The 17,559-nt window shown below is 44.3% G+C and overlaps 1 protein-coding gene across 2 annotated transcripts in view; it reads right to left on the bottom strand.

Annotated features, from left to right (window-relative positions):
• Csmd1 (CUB and Sushi multiple domains 1) overlaps window positions 1-17,559 on the bottom strand; it is a 1,477,900-nt gene that overhangs the window by 177,477 nt on the left and 1,282,864 nt on the right. For both annotated transcript variants that reach the window (XM_063234987.1, XM_063234988.1), the window contains exon 27: window positions 757-948. In XM_063234987.1, the coding sequence (XP_063091057.1) occupies window positions 757-948 (192 nt within the window). The remainder of the gene's footprint in view (window positions 1-756; window positions 949-17,559) is intronic.

The raw sequence follows: 17,559 nt of genomic DNA, 5'->3' as shown, positions 1-17,559 counted from the left end.
AGCCCAAAGGAGTAACTTTCTACGATGAAGGTGAAACACTTGAAACAGGCATTCTGTGTTCAAATATGTAATAAAATACAGGGACCATCTACTTGTAATTACCAGTTTATGTGAAATAAATTTTATATTTCCCTAAAACCACATTTGTGAGAGACACCTTACATGCTGGTTCAATCCGAGGCCTGTGAAACCATTCAATATCCTTTAATAAGGCCAAGCAATAAATTTTTGATGAAACTGAGGAACAAGTTTCTCCTTTTTCCTTCATTTTCACAAAAGCAATCTATTTTCTAGTTGTGGGAACTTTACTTAAAACGTACTAATATTATGGAAAGGACACATGTATAAAGGGAAAGTACATTTCAGTGAGTAGGTTTTGCTTAAGGGCATGTTTCTATATTAAAACTGAGAAGAGCCATGCAGGGTTATAAGTTTTGAGCCACCTGGAATTTTAAATTACAGTGCTTTGTGCTCTGCTTGATCTATATTTATACAAGAATTGCTAAGGACAGGATGTGTTAGATAAATGTCAATTTCTGTACACTAAATAAACTACTTCCTTTATTTCACCTATTAAAGTAAAGTTTAAAGATTTACCATAAAATTTCAGTATGGCATCAGGGAACTTCAGGACACATAAGAAACTTGTAAGAAGTATTTCCAAAGGAATAATACCTTCCAGAGAAAGTGTTAACCCACAGGATATAGTGCCCATTCATTTCCAAATACAAAGCTTCCGTTTCCCACGCCTGATACCTATGCATGTGGGTGGGTCCGGCTGCCAGAAGAACCGGTTGTTGAGCTGCACACAGGTGACCTTGGCTTGTCCTTGGAGCTGGTACCCTGGGTCACACTGGAAGGTGAGGGTGTCCCCTGGCTCCCGGCTGTCTCCATAGCGGGTGCCGTTCTGGGGCATCCCTGGATCATTGCAGGTGGATGCAACTGAAGCTGCAAAGGACAGACAGAGAATGGCCAGTCAGTTGATGTCTGGACAGGAGGTGTCCACAAAGTAGGCGTGGCTGCTCACTCCTGCTGAGCATGCAAGGTGGCATCATGGACCCTTTGTGACCATCTACAAAGCGTGTCTGTTCCCCAGGCTACACCTTACAGGTAGCAGGCATCCTGACTGTCCTTGCATATAACAAATTCTAGCAAGACACTGATGAGCAGTCAATCACTGATATGACACATGTACCTCCATGTGTTGAGCACATACACAGCACTCCCCTGGGGTGTGCTGCTGCTTAACAGTAGTTTAATATAAGCATGGACCACACCTTCAATGACTTAACTAACGTCAATCTCCAAGAACCATTAGTTCAATGAAGCAGGGTTGTTTTGAGGTCCTAGCCCTCAGGTGACCAACTGTCTTTGCTGACTTCCTGTACTGACCAGGTCAAGGATGCAGGGGTGGCTGAGGCGGGTTCCTGCCTTGCCAGAATAAGGTTAAACCCCTTTCTCTTGCAAGAGTGTTCCAGGGTAGTCAACTTGATCTCTTTCTTTTTCACTTTTTTAGATCTAAATGTTTGCTTTTTAATTTTTATTTTAGTAGAGTACATCAAGTGTGTAGTACATAATGTTCACATTCCTTGTGGGAAGTGGCATGTGTTTATTACACATTTGATTTCCTCTTTCCGTTCCCTTCCCCTTCCCTCCTTTCTCCTGTCATCCCTTGTTCTCCTTTTTTTAAAAATTTCGCCTATCCTAATCTTAACAAAATATGTAGAAATTTTGTACTTGCATTTTTGTCAAAAAAATAATAAAGAGAAAAGAAAGGAGGAAGGAAGGGAGGAAAAGGAAAGGAGGGAAAAGAAGGAAGGAAATGAAAGAAAAGAAATGAAGAGAAGCTTCACTAGCACTTCACTTGAGCATGACACGGCTGGACTGGCAGGCAGGCTGATGAAGAGATCCTACTCGAGCTTCAGGGCCCTGCCCCTCAGCTTGCAGCCACAGGGTGCCTGGTCAGCGGTGCCTGGTCAGCAGCACAAACCACCTCGATTCCATCCAGGCTCTTGCAGGGCCCTAGGTCTCAGAGTCACACAGACTGGGACCAACTGGCTGTTCTCTCCAGTTCCTGCAGCTGCTGGGTCCCAAATAGTAGGAAAATGCACCTAAAGACTCATAGCTTACAGCGAGTTCCCACCCGACTTTTATGTTCAGTCAGAAAGGGTTTTCTCTTCTCCTCCACTGTGTGCTAGGCTGTTGGATAAATTCTCCTTTCCCTGTGAACTGATCTATTGTCTATGGCACTGCTACAAGAAAGAGCAAGAAGCCCTGTATGCAGACCTCTCTGTCTGGCTGAACAGTGGTAGAAATTATGCTCCCAGGTGGCTTCGCTTCCTGATTTGTAAATTCTGGAACACTGTTGTATCTATCTCTCTATGTTTCCATCCATCCATCTATCATCTATCATGTATCCATCCATCCAGACAACCATCCTGCCATCCAACCACCTATCCCACCACCTATCCACCACTCTATCATCCATCCACCCACCAACCCATTCATCCACCCACCCATCCATCCATCCACTCATTCATCCACACAGCCATCTATCCATCCATCCATCCATCCATCCATCCATCCATCCATCCATTCACCCATCCATCTATCCACCCATTCATTCCAGTCTACTCATCCATCTTTCCATCCAGCTATCTACTCACAAACCCATTGTCCATTCACCATTCATCCATACATCCCTCCCCCATTCATTCATCTATCTACTCATTATCTATCTATCTGCCTTTCTATCTCTTTATCATCTGACTAGATAAATGAGATCACTTTAAATATAAAGTTAGGACATGAGAAATAAAAGAACAAAATTTGCTCTTTGAGAATGAGGGACTGTTGAACTAAGGGAGGAAGAGATGATGAATAACAGGAGACAAATGAATATGCAGAACTGTGTGGAAAAGGATTAAAAATCCAAGAGAAAGGGTCATAGACACTAGCATCAGTGATCCTGCCACTGGCCTAAATTTCATCAAAGCCCAGACTGGCTCATTAGGTCCTAATTAGCATTTCATGACTTCATGGTAACTCCCCTTGCAGATCTTCAGCTAACTACTCTATGAGCAGCAGAGTGCGCTGAGTGATTAAGCTGCTGGGAAGACTGAGTATTATGCAGCTAAGTCTCTTAGCTAATTGAAGGCAGGTGCTCTCTGAATCACTCTTTTCCTCTAACTGCTGTTGTGCACTGGGAAACAGATCTGCCTGTATCTACGACACAGTAAGACCAATAAAAAGAGCACCAGCTTTGTTCACCACCATTGCGAGACAGAGAGCATGTGGTCAGCCCTAAAGTCATCCATAAGGTCAGTTCAGCCCCTGCCTCCAACACCAGGAGCTGACTGGATTGCCACAACCTTATGCTGTCGGCCGTGGGGCCCAGCTGGGCACCCTGTGGTATACTGTGGAGTTACAGAAGTAGAGTCCTGAAGACTCTCCTGTCCCTGCCATGTAGGTCCCGAGTCATGTCCCCTAGTGGTCACCTGTTCCACCACTGCACAGGTTTCTGCTACCCCAGGGACCCTTGCTTGCTCTTTCACAAGGTTTGTTGGCCTTGTCTTCGGGGCCCCTCTTCTCTACATGGAGCACACAGGTGCAGGTGCAGGTGCATCTGACCACCCTCAAAGTCCTCACCGGGAATCGGGTAGCTCAGGTGTGCACATGGGTCTGATGCCCATGGACGGGAAACCCTCTTTCCTATTCCACCTGCTTTTCTGTGGTTCTGTTTATTTCAAAGAAAATTCCTCTAAAAATGCTGGTACTGGCTTAGTTACAGTATTCTTATTTTCCTCTCTAAAACCTTGGAATATGTTGATTTTTACTGCTTCTCCTCTCAAGATGAGCTATTGATTTCAACAACTTTAATTTTAATCACTTTGAATTTGACATGGACACCATTTGAATTTTTGAGCCCTATGAATTAATCTTTTTTTTATTTGTATGTACTTACCAGCTTGATTACTACTTTTGTTTTTTAAAAACTCAGAACTTTCATCTCATTTAATTTTTCGACTTCCTAAAGTTTGTGTTTTTCTGAAAATTACTTTAAGCTGCATTAGCTCAGGTTATTTTCAAATACCCCATGAGTGAGGCTGACAGCTGCTGGTGGCCCTGAGCCATTGGTCTCTGAGCTCTTGGTTCATCCACGTCGCCATCTGCACCTTACTTTGGAGCGGGCTCTGCCTCTCTCGTTCCCTCACCAGCAAGAATGCCTCACCTGGGGTTCCAGCTGAGTAGGGGGTGTCCATTTGCAACCTCAGAAGGACCTTGGGATTTTCGCTTTCATTCTCCTGGAGTCACAAGACTCTGGAAGTGGAAACTCAAAGCCAGGAGAGGAGCACACAGAGGCCTCAAAGGTGACACATCAAGCATTGAGCTCTGTCATCTCTGAGTCTCAGGTTACTTCAGGGAGTCTGAGTCCCGTCTTCTTTCAGGCTCAGCCATATAGTTTGGAGGGCTTAGCAAGGTGCATCTAGCACGTCTAATATGCTCCCAGCAGATAACCCAGCAGCTCTCACTGTGTCCTGGAGCCTCAGCCTTGGCCACAGTTAACTCTTAGCCACATGACTGACTGGTATAGAATACTCTTCTTCCTACTGGCATCGTCAGCACAAGTGCCAGTGCTTGAGAGGAAGATTTTACACAGAGCTAGAATTTCCCACAGTTATCAGGAAGGCAGTGAGTGTCTGGTCATAAAGTCCGGGAAGGAGAGATAGAATCAGGGGACCAGGCAGGAGCGGGCTGTTATGCCTACTCTTTCCTTCAACCGCACACATCTGAGCACAGGGCAGAAACTCAAGTGCGGGCTCCCAGGGACAGCAGGGGTGCAGGAAGGCATGACGACGCACAAAGCTAACAACGTGAAGGCCTCACCCGTGAGCTGAAGTTTTACCCAGCAGAACAGCGACCTGGCCCTGCATCCCCACAGTCGCAGCTAGTGGCAGTGTGTGACCTGTGGCGGCATCTTGAGTGACATCCTAGAGAACACAGCCCATCTGTGCTCCAAGCTTCGGAAGCTCCCCAGCAAACTGCACTCTACACTTACAGCCTTGATCACTAGGCCGAGTTCCACATCCCCAGGGAAACACATGCTTTTCTTTGGCTAATGGTCACGTGCAGGATTAAGTGTTCACTTTTAAGTGTTAATTTTCTTCTGCAGTTTATATACTATTAAAATAATTTAAAATACATGCATAGCATTAATTCTTATATAAGAATATTCACAGTAAACACAGCATAATTTTATTGTAACAACTAATGCTATTCAGCATTAACATAATTGATTTTTGGTGGTCCTGGTGATCCAACCCGGGGCCTTCCCACTGAGTGGTGTCCCCAGCAATTTTTACTTTTCATTTCACGACAGGGCCCCAGTTCTCTTCTGGTCTCTCCCTCTCCCCTCTACAAACTCAGTTCTCTTCATGATTCTGGCTGAAAACCACCCTAGACAAGAACTGAATCAAATTTCCCCTCGAGGACAACACTGAACCTGACCATGGTTCTCATGCAGCTCAGTCTTCAGCCAGCACTGTGTAGAGTCAAGTCCATGAATGGAGGCTAACAATAGCAAGGTGGTCTGAAGATGGCGGCTTGATAGGTCGCAGGGCAGAGAGCCTCTCTAAGAAAAACAACTCAGACGCTAGAATTTAACACCATGGAGAAGACCAGACAAAAGGAGAGGGATTCTTATGACCAGGAAGAAACTGAGGAAAAAGAAAAACAAAAAGAAATAAAGAAAGGAGGGAAGAAAGGAAAAATGTGGATGAAAGCTGGAATCAGAAGCTCTCACTGGGACTGGTCCCACGCTGTGCTGGTAGCCAATAATAGGAGGTCATGCTGGCCCTTGGCAGGAGGATGAGGTGTGGCATGGAGTGGAGCCAAGGTGGAGAGCTGCATTAATTCTCAGGGAGTGCTGGAAATTGGGTCCCACAGTGGGTGGGGCCGGCTGGAGGACATATTGGAGTTGGGCAGAACAAGGCCTGAACCTGGAACAGCAGTGGCGTCAGTCAGCTGCCCGTAGCCCAGAGAGGACTGGTGGGATCTGCTTGGGCTGAGTCACGCCCCTTGCTGGGACCCAATAGCCAGGGACGAAACTGTCCCAAACCTGTGATGTCTGCACAGCACAGACTAACGTGCTGAAGGCACTTAAAGGTTGACTGGCTCAGAGAAGAGGGGCCAGCCCTCATCATCCCTGCATGTACCTCAGATAACAGCAAACTGGAGAAAGCAGCAAACCCCCAGCCAGCATGCTATAGAAAAACTGTAAGCAATACAGAGAAGGTCTGAGTCCTTCACCACATGCCTGTCTGAAAGAAACCAGAAACATGACAAAAGAAAGAAATAATAAAAAGCCTCCAGCCACTGTCCCTGGGAAAATAAGTTTAGGAGAGGTAAATACAGAAGAGATCCAGGGCAGCAATCATACAATGTTGGCCACAGCATCAGCAGACATAAAGAAATACCTTTGTGACGAACTTAAAACTGAAATTCTAATTCAAGTGAGGCAAGATATAGGTAGATTAATAAAAGAAATGCTAAGCCCCTCTCAAGAAGACACAGATGGAAGAATGGAGGAACCCTGAAAAAGAAGAGAAATCTTTGATAAAGAATATAAACATAATCTAGAATACATGAAATAGATACAAAGAGATTACCAGGAAATTAAAAACTCCATTGAAAGCTGGCAAAATGCCTTGACAGAAACTAACGTTAGCCTTTCAAAATTTGAAGATAGATTTGCAATGTGTGATCATGAAAGAAAAGACCTCTTAAAAATAACAAGGAACCAGGAAGTAGTAATACAAAAGCTAGAAGATGACAAGAGGATCTATAGCTTAAAATAAAAAATAAAAAAAAAAACATGAGTGAAGAAGCAGGAGTAACCACAAAAGCATTACAAAGGCTATTCACAGAAATAATTAAGGAAAACTTCCCAAGCATAGGAAAAGGAAATGATATCCAGATAATTGAGGCATACAGAACTCCAGCCAGCTAAAACCAAAACAGATCTACACCCAAACAAACAATAATCAATATCCCAGAAATTCATCACAATAACAGAATATTAAAAACCATCAGAGAAAAGAAACAGATCACATATAAAGGAAAACCCATCAAAATCATGATAGACTTTTCTACACAAACTATCAAATCAAGATGATCTTGGAGTGAAGTAGTCCAATCCCTGAAAGAAAATAACCTCCAACCTAGATTGATGTACCCTGAAAAACTGTCTTTCAAAATTAATGGAGTAACAAGATGTTTCCATGACAAAGAGGAACTGTGGGAGTTCATGACCACCAATCCAACCCTACCAAAAATAGAGAGAGAAAAAATTCACCAGGATTCCAGGAACAGTGGCACAGAGGCCTCAATGAATGGGGCAGACAGTGGAATGAAGGAGAAAGGTAGACAACCAATAGCAGAAAAACAGCATAGCAGACATGAGGCAGAGAAGGTTGGCTATAACCTCTAATACAGATAGCCTTGATACTTTAACAAAAAGAAACACAGGCAGAATAGATCAGGAAATAGGGTCCATCGAGATGCTCTGAATAGAAAATATACTCATCCTGAAAGAGAATTGAAGTCAAAGATGAGAAAGTCAAGGATGAGAAAACGATGCTCTATGTGACAGGGAACCAGAGAGAAATAGGGACAACTCCTCCAGCAGCTGCAGATAGGTTGGAAAGTCGTGACACTTTTGTGCAGTGGAGAACTACTGAGCTATAAGGAAGGAAAACCTTGAGGCTTTAGTAGGTAAAGGAATACAGTTCAAGATCAAGCTCAGGGATAAAAAGGTTCAGCACCACTTAGGTAGGTAAGGGATTGTCCCTCCCTAATCTAAAAACTAAAGGAGTTAGTGACACCCAAAATGTACAAAGCACCCTGAGAAAGGGAAAGGGGAGGAACTGTCTATAAAAGAAGGCAGAGGACATTGTTAATAGTGTATCAGGATTTAAAAGCCACATTAGTCATATTGCTCTGTTTAGTTTGATTTTATTCTTTTCCAGTCTATCTACTCATACTAGATTTGAGGGCACAGACAGCTGTCCTCAAAATAGCAGGATATACCATGGTAAATATCCTTAATTTCCTATTAACTTAAACTGAAACCCTGTATTACTTACATTGTCTTACTATGACTGAACTTATTTGAAGCTGGTTTGTTAGATCACTGTTTTGTCTTGACTGATTTTATTCGAATTTGGTATGCTTGATTGTATCAAGTCTAAAAGTAGAGGCAACTACTCTGAAGATGATAAGATGCAATAAGATACCCATTCCAGTTTGATTATTATGTGCTTTTGAAATCCTACAGTGTCTCTAATGTTGTGTTTTTATTAATATTGCTATGTTCAATTATATTATGCCTGATGGTGTAGACAATTCTATTGAAAATAACAAGAGACAGCATGGTAACTATTGTAGATCACTTAGTATTGTGGTTTTATATGCCTTTTTCATTTCATGTTTTTCTAGGAAATTGTTTTGTTGTCTTGTTTCGATCTGTTTTTCCCTATAATACAGAAAGAATAGGTATACATGCAGAGATTCATGCGTGTGTGGAACTTCCAAAGTTTATGCGAATAGGTTATATAATACACGAGGTAATGAACAGATACTCTGAAGAAGAGACTCTAAGATACCCAGTGCTAATTCTGTAGCATTATGATATAAAATCTAGCAATACTATTATTCTCTGTTCAGAGTGATATTATTCTGTTATCTTTTGTTTAATTTCAACATACATAAAGATATGGACAGCTTTGAAGAGAAGAAGAGACATTATGGCAGCTATTGTTGACTCCCCTATTGTCTGGTCTTGAAGACCTAAAATGCCTTCATCATCCTGTTCTGATCAGTTTAGTACTGTATTGTTCAGTATGTATTCACTGTGTGTGAAGATATGGAAACTATTTGGAAGAAAACATGAGACAATGTGATAGCAGTGAAGATCTTCAATGGTCTTGCATTGAAATCTGTGTTTCTTAAATTGGTTTTTTTTAATAATCTGTTTTGTCATGTTTAATTTTATCCTCTTTAAAATAAAAAAAATTAAAAAGATATGGATAACTGCATGTATGTTTAAGTGTGTAGGATTGTTAGCCATATTACTAAGTTTTTGTTGGATACTTGAACAGAACTGTTTGCAGTCTCGCTGTTTGAATGTCCATTTTGTATGCTTCACTTTTGTAATTTGAACAACTATTTTTAACAGGACAATGTGTAATTATCATCTAGTGATTTCTTACTGTTTATTTTTCTTTGAAATTATGTATTATTTCTATCTGTTTTCTGTTTTATTATTTCTTTAAAATTAAAAAAAGTAATAGCAAGAGAGAGTCACTGGAAAGTGTCACATTTTTAAAGTCATATTATATAAGAGAAAGGCTTAACCTGCCTAATTAGCTGGAGTGTCTGCCAATTATGCACAATTATGAGTTGTGGTAAACTGTTCTTATATCCATTCAGAGAGGATGTATATGTTTGCTCGGATACCCACAACGATCTTGTTACCAGTAAATCCACTTTGAAGGCTGACTCAGATTGAAATGGACTCTCAACCTTTACAATCTCCTTTTAAGATCATGAAATCAAAATCAAAGTTCCCTGCCTTACCCAGACTGGGCTCAGAAAGCAATGGGAAGAGGGGAAAACCAGCAATGGCCATAGGAACACAGCAGTTGGGTCCTGATAGTTTCATTTTACTTCCCTGTGGTTACAAAATCTGGACAGAGTTGCCTGGGAAGGCAGCAGGCACTGTCCCACAGTGAGAAAGGGGGACCACAGACCCCATGGGGCAGAAATTGCCTTTCTCCTGTGGAGTCCCAGCAATTGTGGGTCCAGTATACTCACCTCTCTCTACTGTGATTTCAGCGTTTCATGAGCTAAAACACACCTTTTATCTTAATTTCTGCTCCAAATGGAATTTTGGTGACCTAGAGTCTTTTCTAGTTTCTTGTATTAGAGAGAGAAGTGTACTTTCAGCAGTCAATGTGGCTGTGTGGTGCGCAGGGAACTGTGGGTCTCAGCTCCTCCTGTGGGCCCCAGGAAGCCCAATCCTATGGCCCTCAGGCCCCTTCCTTCTGAGGGGAGTCCCCTCCACCACTTGTCCACGGAATGCAGAACATCCTGTCACCCTGGTGCTCTGTGCTGCATGCCACATGAAAGCCGCAGACCTGACGTTCTGTCTGTGACCATGGTCATAACAGCAGAGAGCTGCTGTGCATCAGGAGCTGTGGGGATGACTGCATTTCTAGGTGGGCGAGGTCTGTTAGGACCTAGGGTGTATATACGCATTACTGGGGACTGGACCTCGGACCTTCACACAGACCCACATCTTTAACTTTGTTTAATTTTTTGAGTTTTAGACTAAGTCTTGCTAATTTTCTGGGCTTGAGCTTTGGGATTTTCTTGCCTCAGTGTCCCAGGGTGTTGGCATTTTAGACCTGCACCACCATGCCCAGCTGAGATACAATTTTTAACTCTATCCCAAATTGTATTCTTTTTATTTTGCTAAAATAAATAGAATTTAGGCTGCATCATGTAAAATGCATAAAATCTACCCTACATGTATTTTATCCATCATTTAAAAGTGTGTTAGTTGACTGTATTGAATTCAAAGATGTCCTGCTAGCTCTGTAGACCCAGTCCTGCAGCCAGATTCAACCTAGGGCAGAAAGCACTTGGAGAAATAACACTGTGTCCATACTGCAGTGATGGTCACTATTTCTTCTGCAAGGCAGTGTGGCCACTTTTTTTATAAAGCATTTATAGTGTAGTAGCTAGGTCTGTGAACAATTCAGACAGGAACAAGGAACATAGAGAAATGTATCCAGGTTACTCACAATTACAATGCAATTTTGGTAAGAGACTGGGGTACCCTACAGAATTTGGTAACTGTAGTTGAGGGGGAGGAGAGAACAGGTTCCCCAAAGACAGACTGTTACAGTTATTTAAGACATCCCTATAAATTAAAATGTACAACATAAACAGTTTAAATAGAAAAATAATAGGCATTTATAATGGGTACTCAGATGAGAGAAGGAAATTCGATGTTTATTTTAATTCATTTAATTCAAATGATTTTTTGATCTACAGCACATTTCAAAACTTCATTTGGAATTCAGTGATGCTTGAGTTTGTAAATTGCTAATGGGTCTGAATTTTTTATGAAAGGTTCAGAAATAGACCAAAATTACCACTGCAGAGCCGACTAAGTGACAAACACAGAATAAATGTCATGTGCAGAGTTATTTTTACAAGTGAGGTTAGAATGGGACAGAAAAGATGGACACAGTGCAGGTTATTATGGCAGGTAATGTGTCCTGGGCTGGCCACCATGACACAGGACAAGGACTGGGCGGAGCAGTGACCACAAGCAAATGGCGAACTCCAAGTTTCCCTCTTGCAGCCATTGGGGGTAAAAGGCATTCTTCCCCCGTTCCTCCCACTGCTGTTCTGGCATGCGCCCCTGCACTGGGCTGTCTAGCACCTTCCCTGCACATTAAACCTCTCCGCTGAGAACGGGAGATTTATCTACGATGCCTCTGAGAAACACACAGCAGAGCCCTACCCTGGCCTCCCCCAACCCCGGTCCTGAGACTCAGCCCCTGGGATTCAGCCCAGCACCCCTGAGATACTGTGACACCTGGGACCATGGCTCTCTGAACTGACCTGGGAAACAGGAGAGCCTGGTGTGTTGTGCAGCCCAAGGCATTGCCTCGTGGAATCACCTCCTGATGGACGGAGTCTGCTTGGAATTTTTCCTTCCACAGGAAGTTATGTTACGGGTAGAGATTTTTCAACTCTTGAGCAAAAAGTCCATATGTAGAATAGCATGGGAACCAAGAATATGTTTGGGTTACTCAAGGAGCAGCTAAATGAAGGTCAGCAGTTCCGAGGCTGAGGGTTCCCTTTCCCACATCATTGCTCATTCCGCCATGAGGTGGGTGTGAGCTCCTGGCAGCCAGACCACACTGGCAGAAGCAATAAGCAATAAGACTTAGGGGGCGGCCGTTCTTAGGGGAGAAGATGCCAGTGAGAAATGAAACCAAAGGAAAATGGAGTGCCTCACCTCAAAAAGTCATCAGTACTATGGAGAAAACCAAGAGAGACACTCAGTTTGAACAGGTTCTCCCACATTCTGGCATCAGAAGCTTGTTCTGCAGTGTATGTGGGTGGGCAGTGGTACCCAGGAGAGCTGGCCTGGTGAACGGGTTGGTGTTGCTGTCACAGGGCATGGGGTCACCACTCTCCTGGGCTCCCTCATGCTCTCTGGTGTGCAGGGACATGGGGGCAGAAGACAAAGACCAGCAGCAGGGTCCAGGCTGTGGCTGCTGTGGTCCAGCCATCCCGAGGAGGGGCCCTGATGCAGCGAGTGGATGCAGAGGCTATGGGTGGAGACCAAGCAGGTAGTGATGGGGTTGTGGTGCAGAGAAGAGAGGCCCTGCTTCTGTGTGGTTAAGGGACGCAGTCGGCTCCCCAGGAGACTGCAGGAGGGGAATGAGGCTTCAGAAGGAACCCAGGACTTCCTTTCAGCAAGTGCCAGCAAAGGTCAGTGATGTCACAGGACACACAGTGAGAAGGCCACCAGTGCTCAGAACAGAGGCAAGGAGGGGGCTGCAGATGGCAGAAATTTGGGGTCATGTCTATGACGTCCAGGTTGTGAGGCTGAACCCTGTTCTGCAGAGGGACACTGAGCAAAGGATATACAGCCAGGACCCCGCTCTTCAATTTCAAACAACTACAGGAGAGTCTATAGTTACCTTGAAAGGAAAGCTAAATACACATACCTTTTACCTGATTAGCAGTGTGCCATGAATTATGCATACTAAATGTTTTCTTTAAAATTCTAATTAAAGGATGCACATACATATATTTAACCTCAAAATTCAAAAGGAATAAAACTGTCAGGAAACATCACAGAAATCACGTACTTCTGCTGTGTTTTCAGAGAGTGGTGATTTCATGGTTGTAAAACTCCTGTAAATGGTGGCAGATTTGCAGACGCGCAGGGTTCATTCTCAGTGTTACCTCTTCCCGGTAATAATGAGCACTTCCTTTGACAAAAGGTGACGGAAAGAGTACTGAACCAAACAAACATCCTTTCTAGTTGACAAACATCCTTTCTGACGCAGTGCCTATTTCCCCGAGGGGTTCTGTGAGAGCTGTTGCTATCTGAGAACAAAAGAAAATTAAGCAAATAAAAGGACAAGAATTCCCTGGGCACATGGATTCAACCTTCACCAGATGTGAATATCTAAACTTGCCATCAGAAGCCCAGGTATGAAGATACATGTGCAGAGAGAAACCGTGACACTGTCACAAAGCAACACGAAACACCCTTTGTGGTTGCCCTCGAGAGTTCTTTGTAATGAATAGGTAGAAAATTCTCTTCTCTGATCCTGAGATTTAACAAGTACTTAATAGCTATGGAGACATTTTACAGCCTCCTTATCACAGGTTTGAACTGCTCTTTACAGTAAACTTTACGGTACGCAGGTACTGTATACCACCTAGATTTCACGCCATGGGAATGTGAACTTCAGTACAAGTAAAAACCGGCTTCATGAAAATGTTCCGTGCTAATTAAATAAAGACTGATATTCAAGAATAGTTATTGACATTACAGCTATTAAACTAGGCAATAAATCCCAACCCCCACAATTTAAGATTTCAAGTCAGAGGGTCCTTAATTTCGTGTAGGTTGACCTTTGTGTTTTCTGTCATTTAATCGATTTACATAATTGGAGTCCAGTTCCTCTCTTTACTTATTGTATCATCAGATCTTTATCTCAGTTTAACTCAGACTTACAATAATTATTGGAAAGAGAAAATTGCAGATACATTTCCATTTTAGGCAAAATTTATAAAAGCCATTATGTTTTATTTTCTCCAAATATTTTGATTTTTTAAACTATGAAGTTATATTAGTGAGTGTTCTGTGCTCTAAATTTCTTCAAATCAGACTGTGCAAAGCAGCTCTAATACATTAACGTGCTCACAATAGAATGTACCCTTTTGTTAAGTTCCTAACATAGCTCCTTGGTGAACTAAACCTACTTCCCTTCTACAAAGCCCCTGTGAACACTGTGAAACAGTGCCTTCCTTCCCTCCTATGCTCCATCCACCAAGGCAAAAATAAGCATCTCGGGGAGGATGGAGGGTCTGCGGTACCCGAGGTGTAAAAATGGCTCCTTTAAACTTTTTGCAAAAGCTCTTTATGTCTACATTAAACCTCAGATGTGCCACAGAATTATGTCTTTTGCATCCTCATTAAAGTAAAGGGACGTTAAGCCAGTGGTTTTGGTTTCTTCCTAATGAACAAAACTGATACTGACTTTACAACTTCAACTCTTACTCTCCGGAGCCTCTTTCCTATGTACTCACATCTGCACCCAGGATTAAATGGATCCTAGGCCTTCCTGGAGGTGCGATCATCAGGATTCTATCTCCTGATGTACATCAGGGTGTGGGGGACACCATCACAGATTCTCCGCTACCCATCCTGCAGATTCGCCTGCTCCTACGTCAACCCTGCATGCCCCTGCTGCAGATGGGAGTTCAGCTGGCCAGGGCTCCTGAGGTCCACACCTCCTGAGGTCCGTGCCTGCCCTAGAGTGGCTCAGGGCCTGCTCCCCCTATCTTCTCGTTCTGGGGCTCACTGCTGTTGGTTTTCATTGAGTGGTGTGGAGCAGGAGGCCAAAAGCGGGCAGGAATCCAACATGAGCCCTGCAGACTCATCACTTCTCAAGGAACGCTTCCCGGGAGTCGGTCTCTCTCTGCGACTGAGAGTAAACAATAACCATCCCTTGTATCTAAAGAAAACCTGCAAGTCCAGTCACTTCTGTGTCCTTCACTCTGGTGGAAGGGGTCCTCAGCACCCCAGGTGGTAAGGAGAGTGCCATGCCCTGATTTAACCTAATTAGCCAGGAGATGGGTGCTGAGGGCACCAATATGTGTCCTGGAGGACACACAGCTGGTGTGCAGGGAGTGGGCCAGTGGGGTCAGTGCTGCACTCTGTCCTTCAGAGGACTGCGTAAGGGTCAGCTGTAGGGGTGTCTGTGTGTGTGTATGCATGTGTGCGCATATGAGAGAGACCTCTGGATGACACAGTCCTTTATAGTTCAAAGGAGTTTTATTAGTTACAATTCACACACACATGCACACAGCTTTTTGTTTAGAGTCAGAAGAGGGATTGCTAACATTTGGGTAGTTTATAGTCTCTTTAGTAAATATTGCCAGTTACTCAGACCTGTACCTCAAGTGCTTTCTAATTCTTTCAAAGGAATGTGAGCTGCTTGAGGGAAACACAGATAAGTCACTTTGCAGCGCATCTAGACACATTTATTGCATGGATGTCTGACCTTGGAGCCGCTCTAAGGACCGTGACTATTAGGGGAGAGATATGACAAATCATTTAACAAATTCAGCCTCTCTGGAGCCAGTAACTAAAATATGAGGAACGTGGACGCACACACAAGAAATGGAAAGACAGGAACAGAGCGCGTCTGGCATCAGATTTGAGGTGATGACAAAAGCAGTCACTGGGACACAAGGTCTGCGACCTGGGCCCACCTGGGGAGCTAGGAATGGCCTCAGCTACGAGTTCAGCCTCTCGGGGTCACTGTCTGAGGGGGACCTTGAGACTCTGTAAAAGGAGCTCCTGCTCAGGAACCTGGATAGGGACTGCACACTCAGACATCCACAGGGCCGCTTCAGGAGCTTCAGGCCATGGCACAGCTTGGGATTTTCCTCGGAGCACTCTCATTCCCTTACACTTATCCCAGTGATACACTGTAGACCGTGCATCTGCCCACCGGCTACATATGGGACAGTTTCTTTCTTTTAAGAACATGCTTCACACCTCTTCCTACCCCTGTTGTGCTGAGTTAGTGTTGGAAATTGAGTGATTTTGCCTGGAATTTGTAGGGAATTTCACATCCCAGGTCTTGGGGAGGGAGTGGAGCAGGAAGGACCATTGCTGAGGCTGCACCTGCAAGCTTGGAACTGGAGCAGGTTTTCCCCATGGAGCCGTGGGCACGGGTGAGCCAGTGTTCTCACAGATGCAGGCAGCTGCTGGCCAGTTAGGCCGTGAGCACTGAGCTACTTCTTCCAGAGCAGACAGCATGGTTTTGCACTGTGCACTGCTCACTTTCCATAGAGTCTTAATTTTGCTAACATGAGACAGAAAAGCGCTTAAACCAAAATTCCACCAAAAGAGGATCCAACAACTTCCGCTAAGCCACAACTTAGTGTCACCTCATCGCAGCATGAGTTTTTGGTGTCTCTGTCCTGGGCAGGTGGCCAGGGGATCGCAGTGGAATAAACTTGCTTAGGCCTAGGGCTGTTCCTGAACTATGATCTGTGATTGAAAAGCACAGAGAATTTTTAAATTCAAAATACATCTCATTACAATAAAAGATGCATTGCCATTTATCCCCTCTAAATGCACCCCCCCACCCCCGCCTTGAGCACACCTGCCACACTGCTGGAGCACCTGAGTTGTTGCTCTGAGTGCCATCAGCTGCACTATCATGGCCCTTAATGTTGTGACTTGAACCTCAGCGTTGACCTTCCATGCTTGTTGTGACCTTGCAGGAGAGCCAGAGGTCACACAGTGCCAGGTCCAGTCACGGAGGCAGAAGAGGACACCTTGTGACATCCTTGCCAGCCTGCTTTTCCCTGGATGGCACTTTGCAGATGGCAACATTCACTGAATGTGAGTGCACATCATAAAGACTCACAAAACTGAATTCCAGAAGTGTTTCAGGAATGGCAGGGATGATGGGAGAAGGGCACTTGAGGGGGAGCCCCGAGGGGGTTCAGGCAGGATGCCATCTACAATGTGAAGTTTCTAACATCACTGTGTGTTCTGGGTAAGTGGTCAGCATGATCACTCACAGGTATTCCCCACCTGTCCCTAGAAGTCTCTGGGGGTGTAGAGGGCAGGAGGGACCCGGTCCAGCACACTGTCCCTGTGCTGCCACCCAACCCCTCAGCCTGCCAGCACCACATCTCTTAGGCACGTCTCTAAGAGTTCTCCCTAACTCGGCAACTACTCTCTCCTTAGAAACAGAAAATGATTCTTTTAAATCAAAATGTACCTGTTAAATTGCCTTTCAGGAAGGCGGAGACATGTAGTGTAGCTGCAGAATCACCTCTGCTGTTTAGAGAAACCAGCCTTGAGACTGAGAATGCAGAATGCCCCACACCTTGGCCCCGGATGGGGTGCCCATCTGGATCTGAAGAGGGTGGAATTTGGCTGCACCCCAGGATGAAGGCTGCTTCCCTGGTCTGTTCCATTTCCCTGTGTCTCACCCACGAGTGAATGGTGATTAAGCTTTAGTGAAAACAGTGTCACAGAAGGTGATGCCCACGCCTGCCCAGCTGCATAGGAGGCTGAGGCAGGAGGTCTGCGAGTGCAAACCTAGGCTGGGCACCTGCACACACTTCTGCTCCAACAATTTCAATTACAAAATGGCATGGGCTGTAGCTCAGGGAAGAGCATTTGCCTAGCAGGGGCAGGCCCTGAATTCA

Source organism: Cavia porcellus, unplaced genomic scaffold (genome assembly GCF_034190915.1).
Source record: "Cavia porcellus strain 051 isolate PalLab524CR breed Dunkin Hartley unplaced genomic scaffold, mCavPor4.1 scaffold_24, whole genome shotgun sequence".
NCBI lineage: Eukaryota > Metazoa > Chordata > Mammalia > Rodentia > Caviidae > Cavia > Cavia porcellus.
The sequence above is the reverse complement of the archived record's forward strand: the minus strand, read 5'-3'. Positions and strand labels throughout refer to the sequence as shown.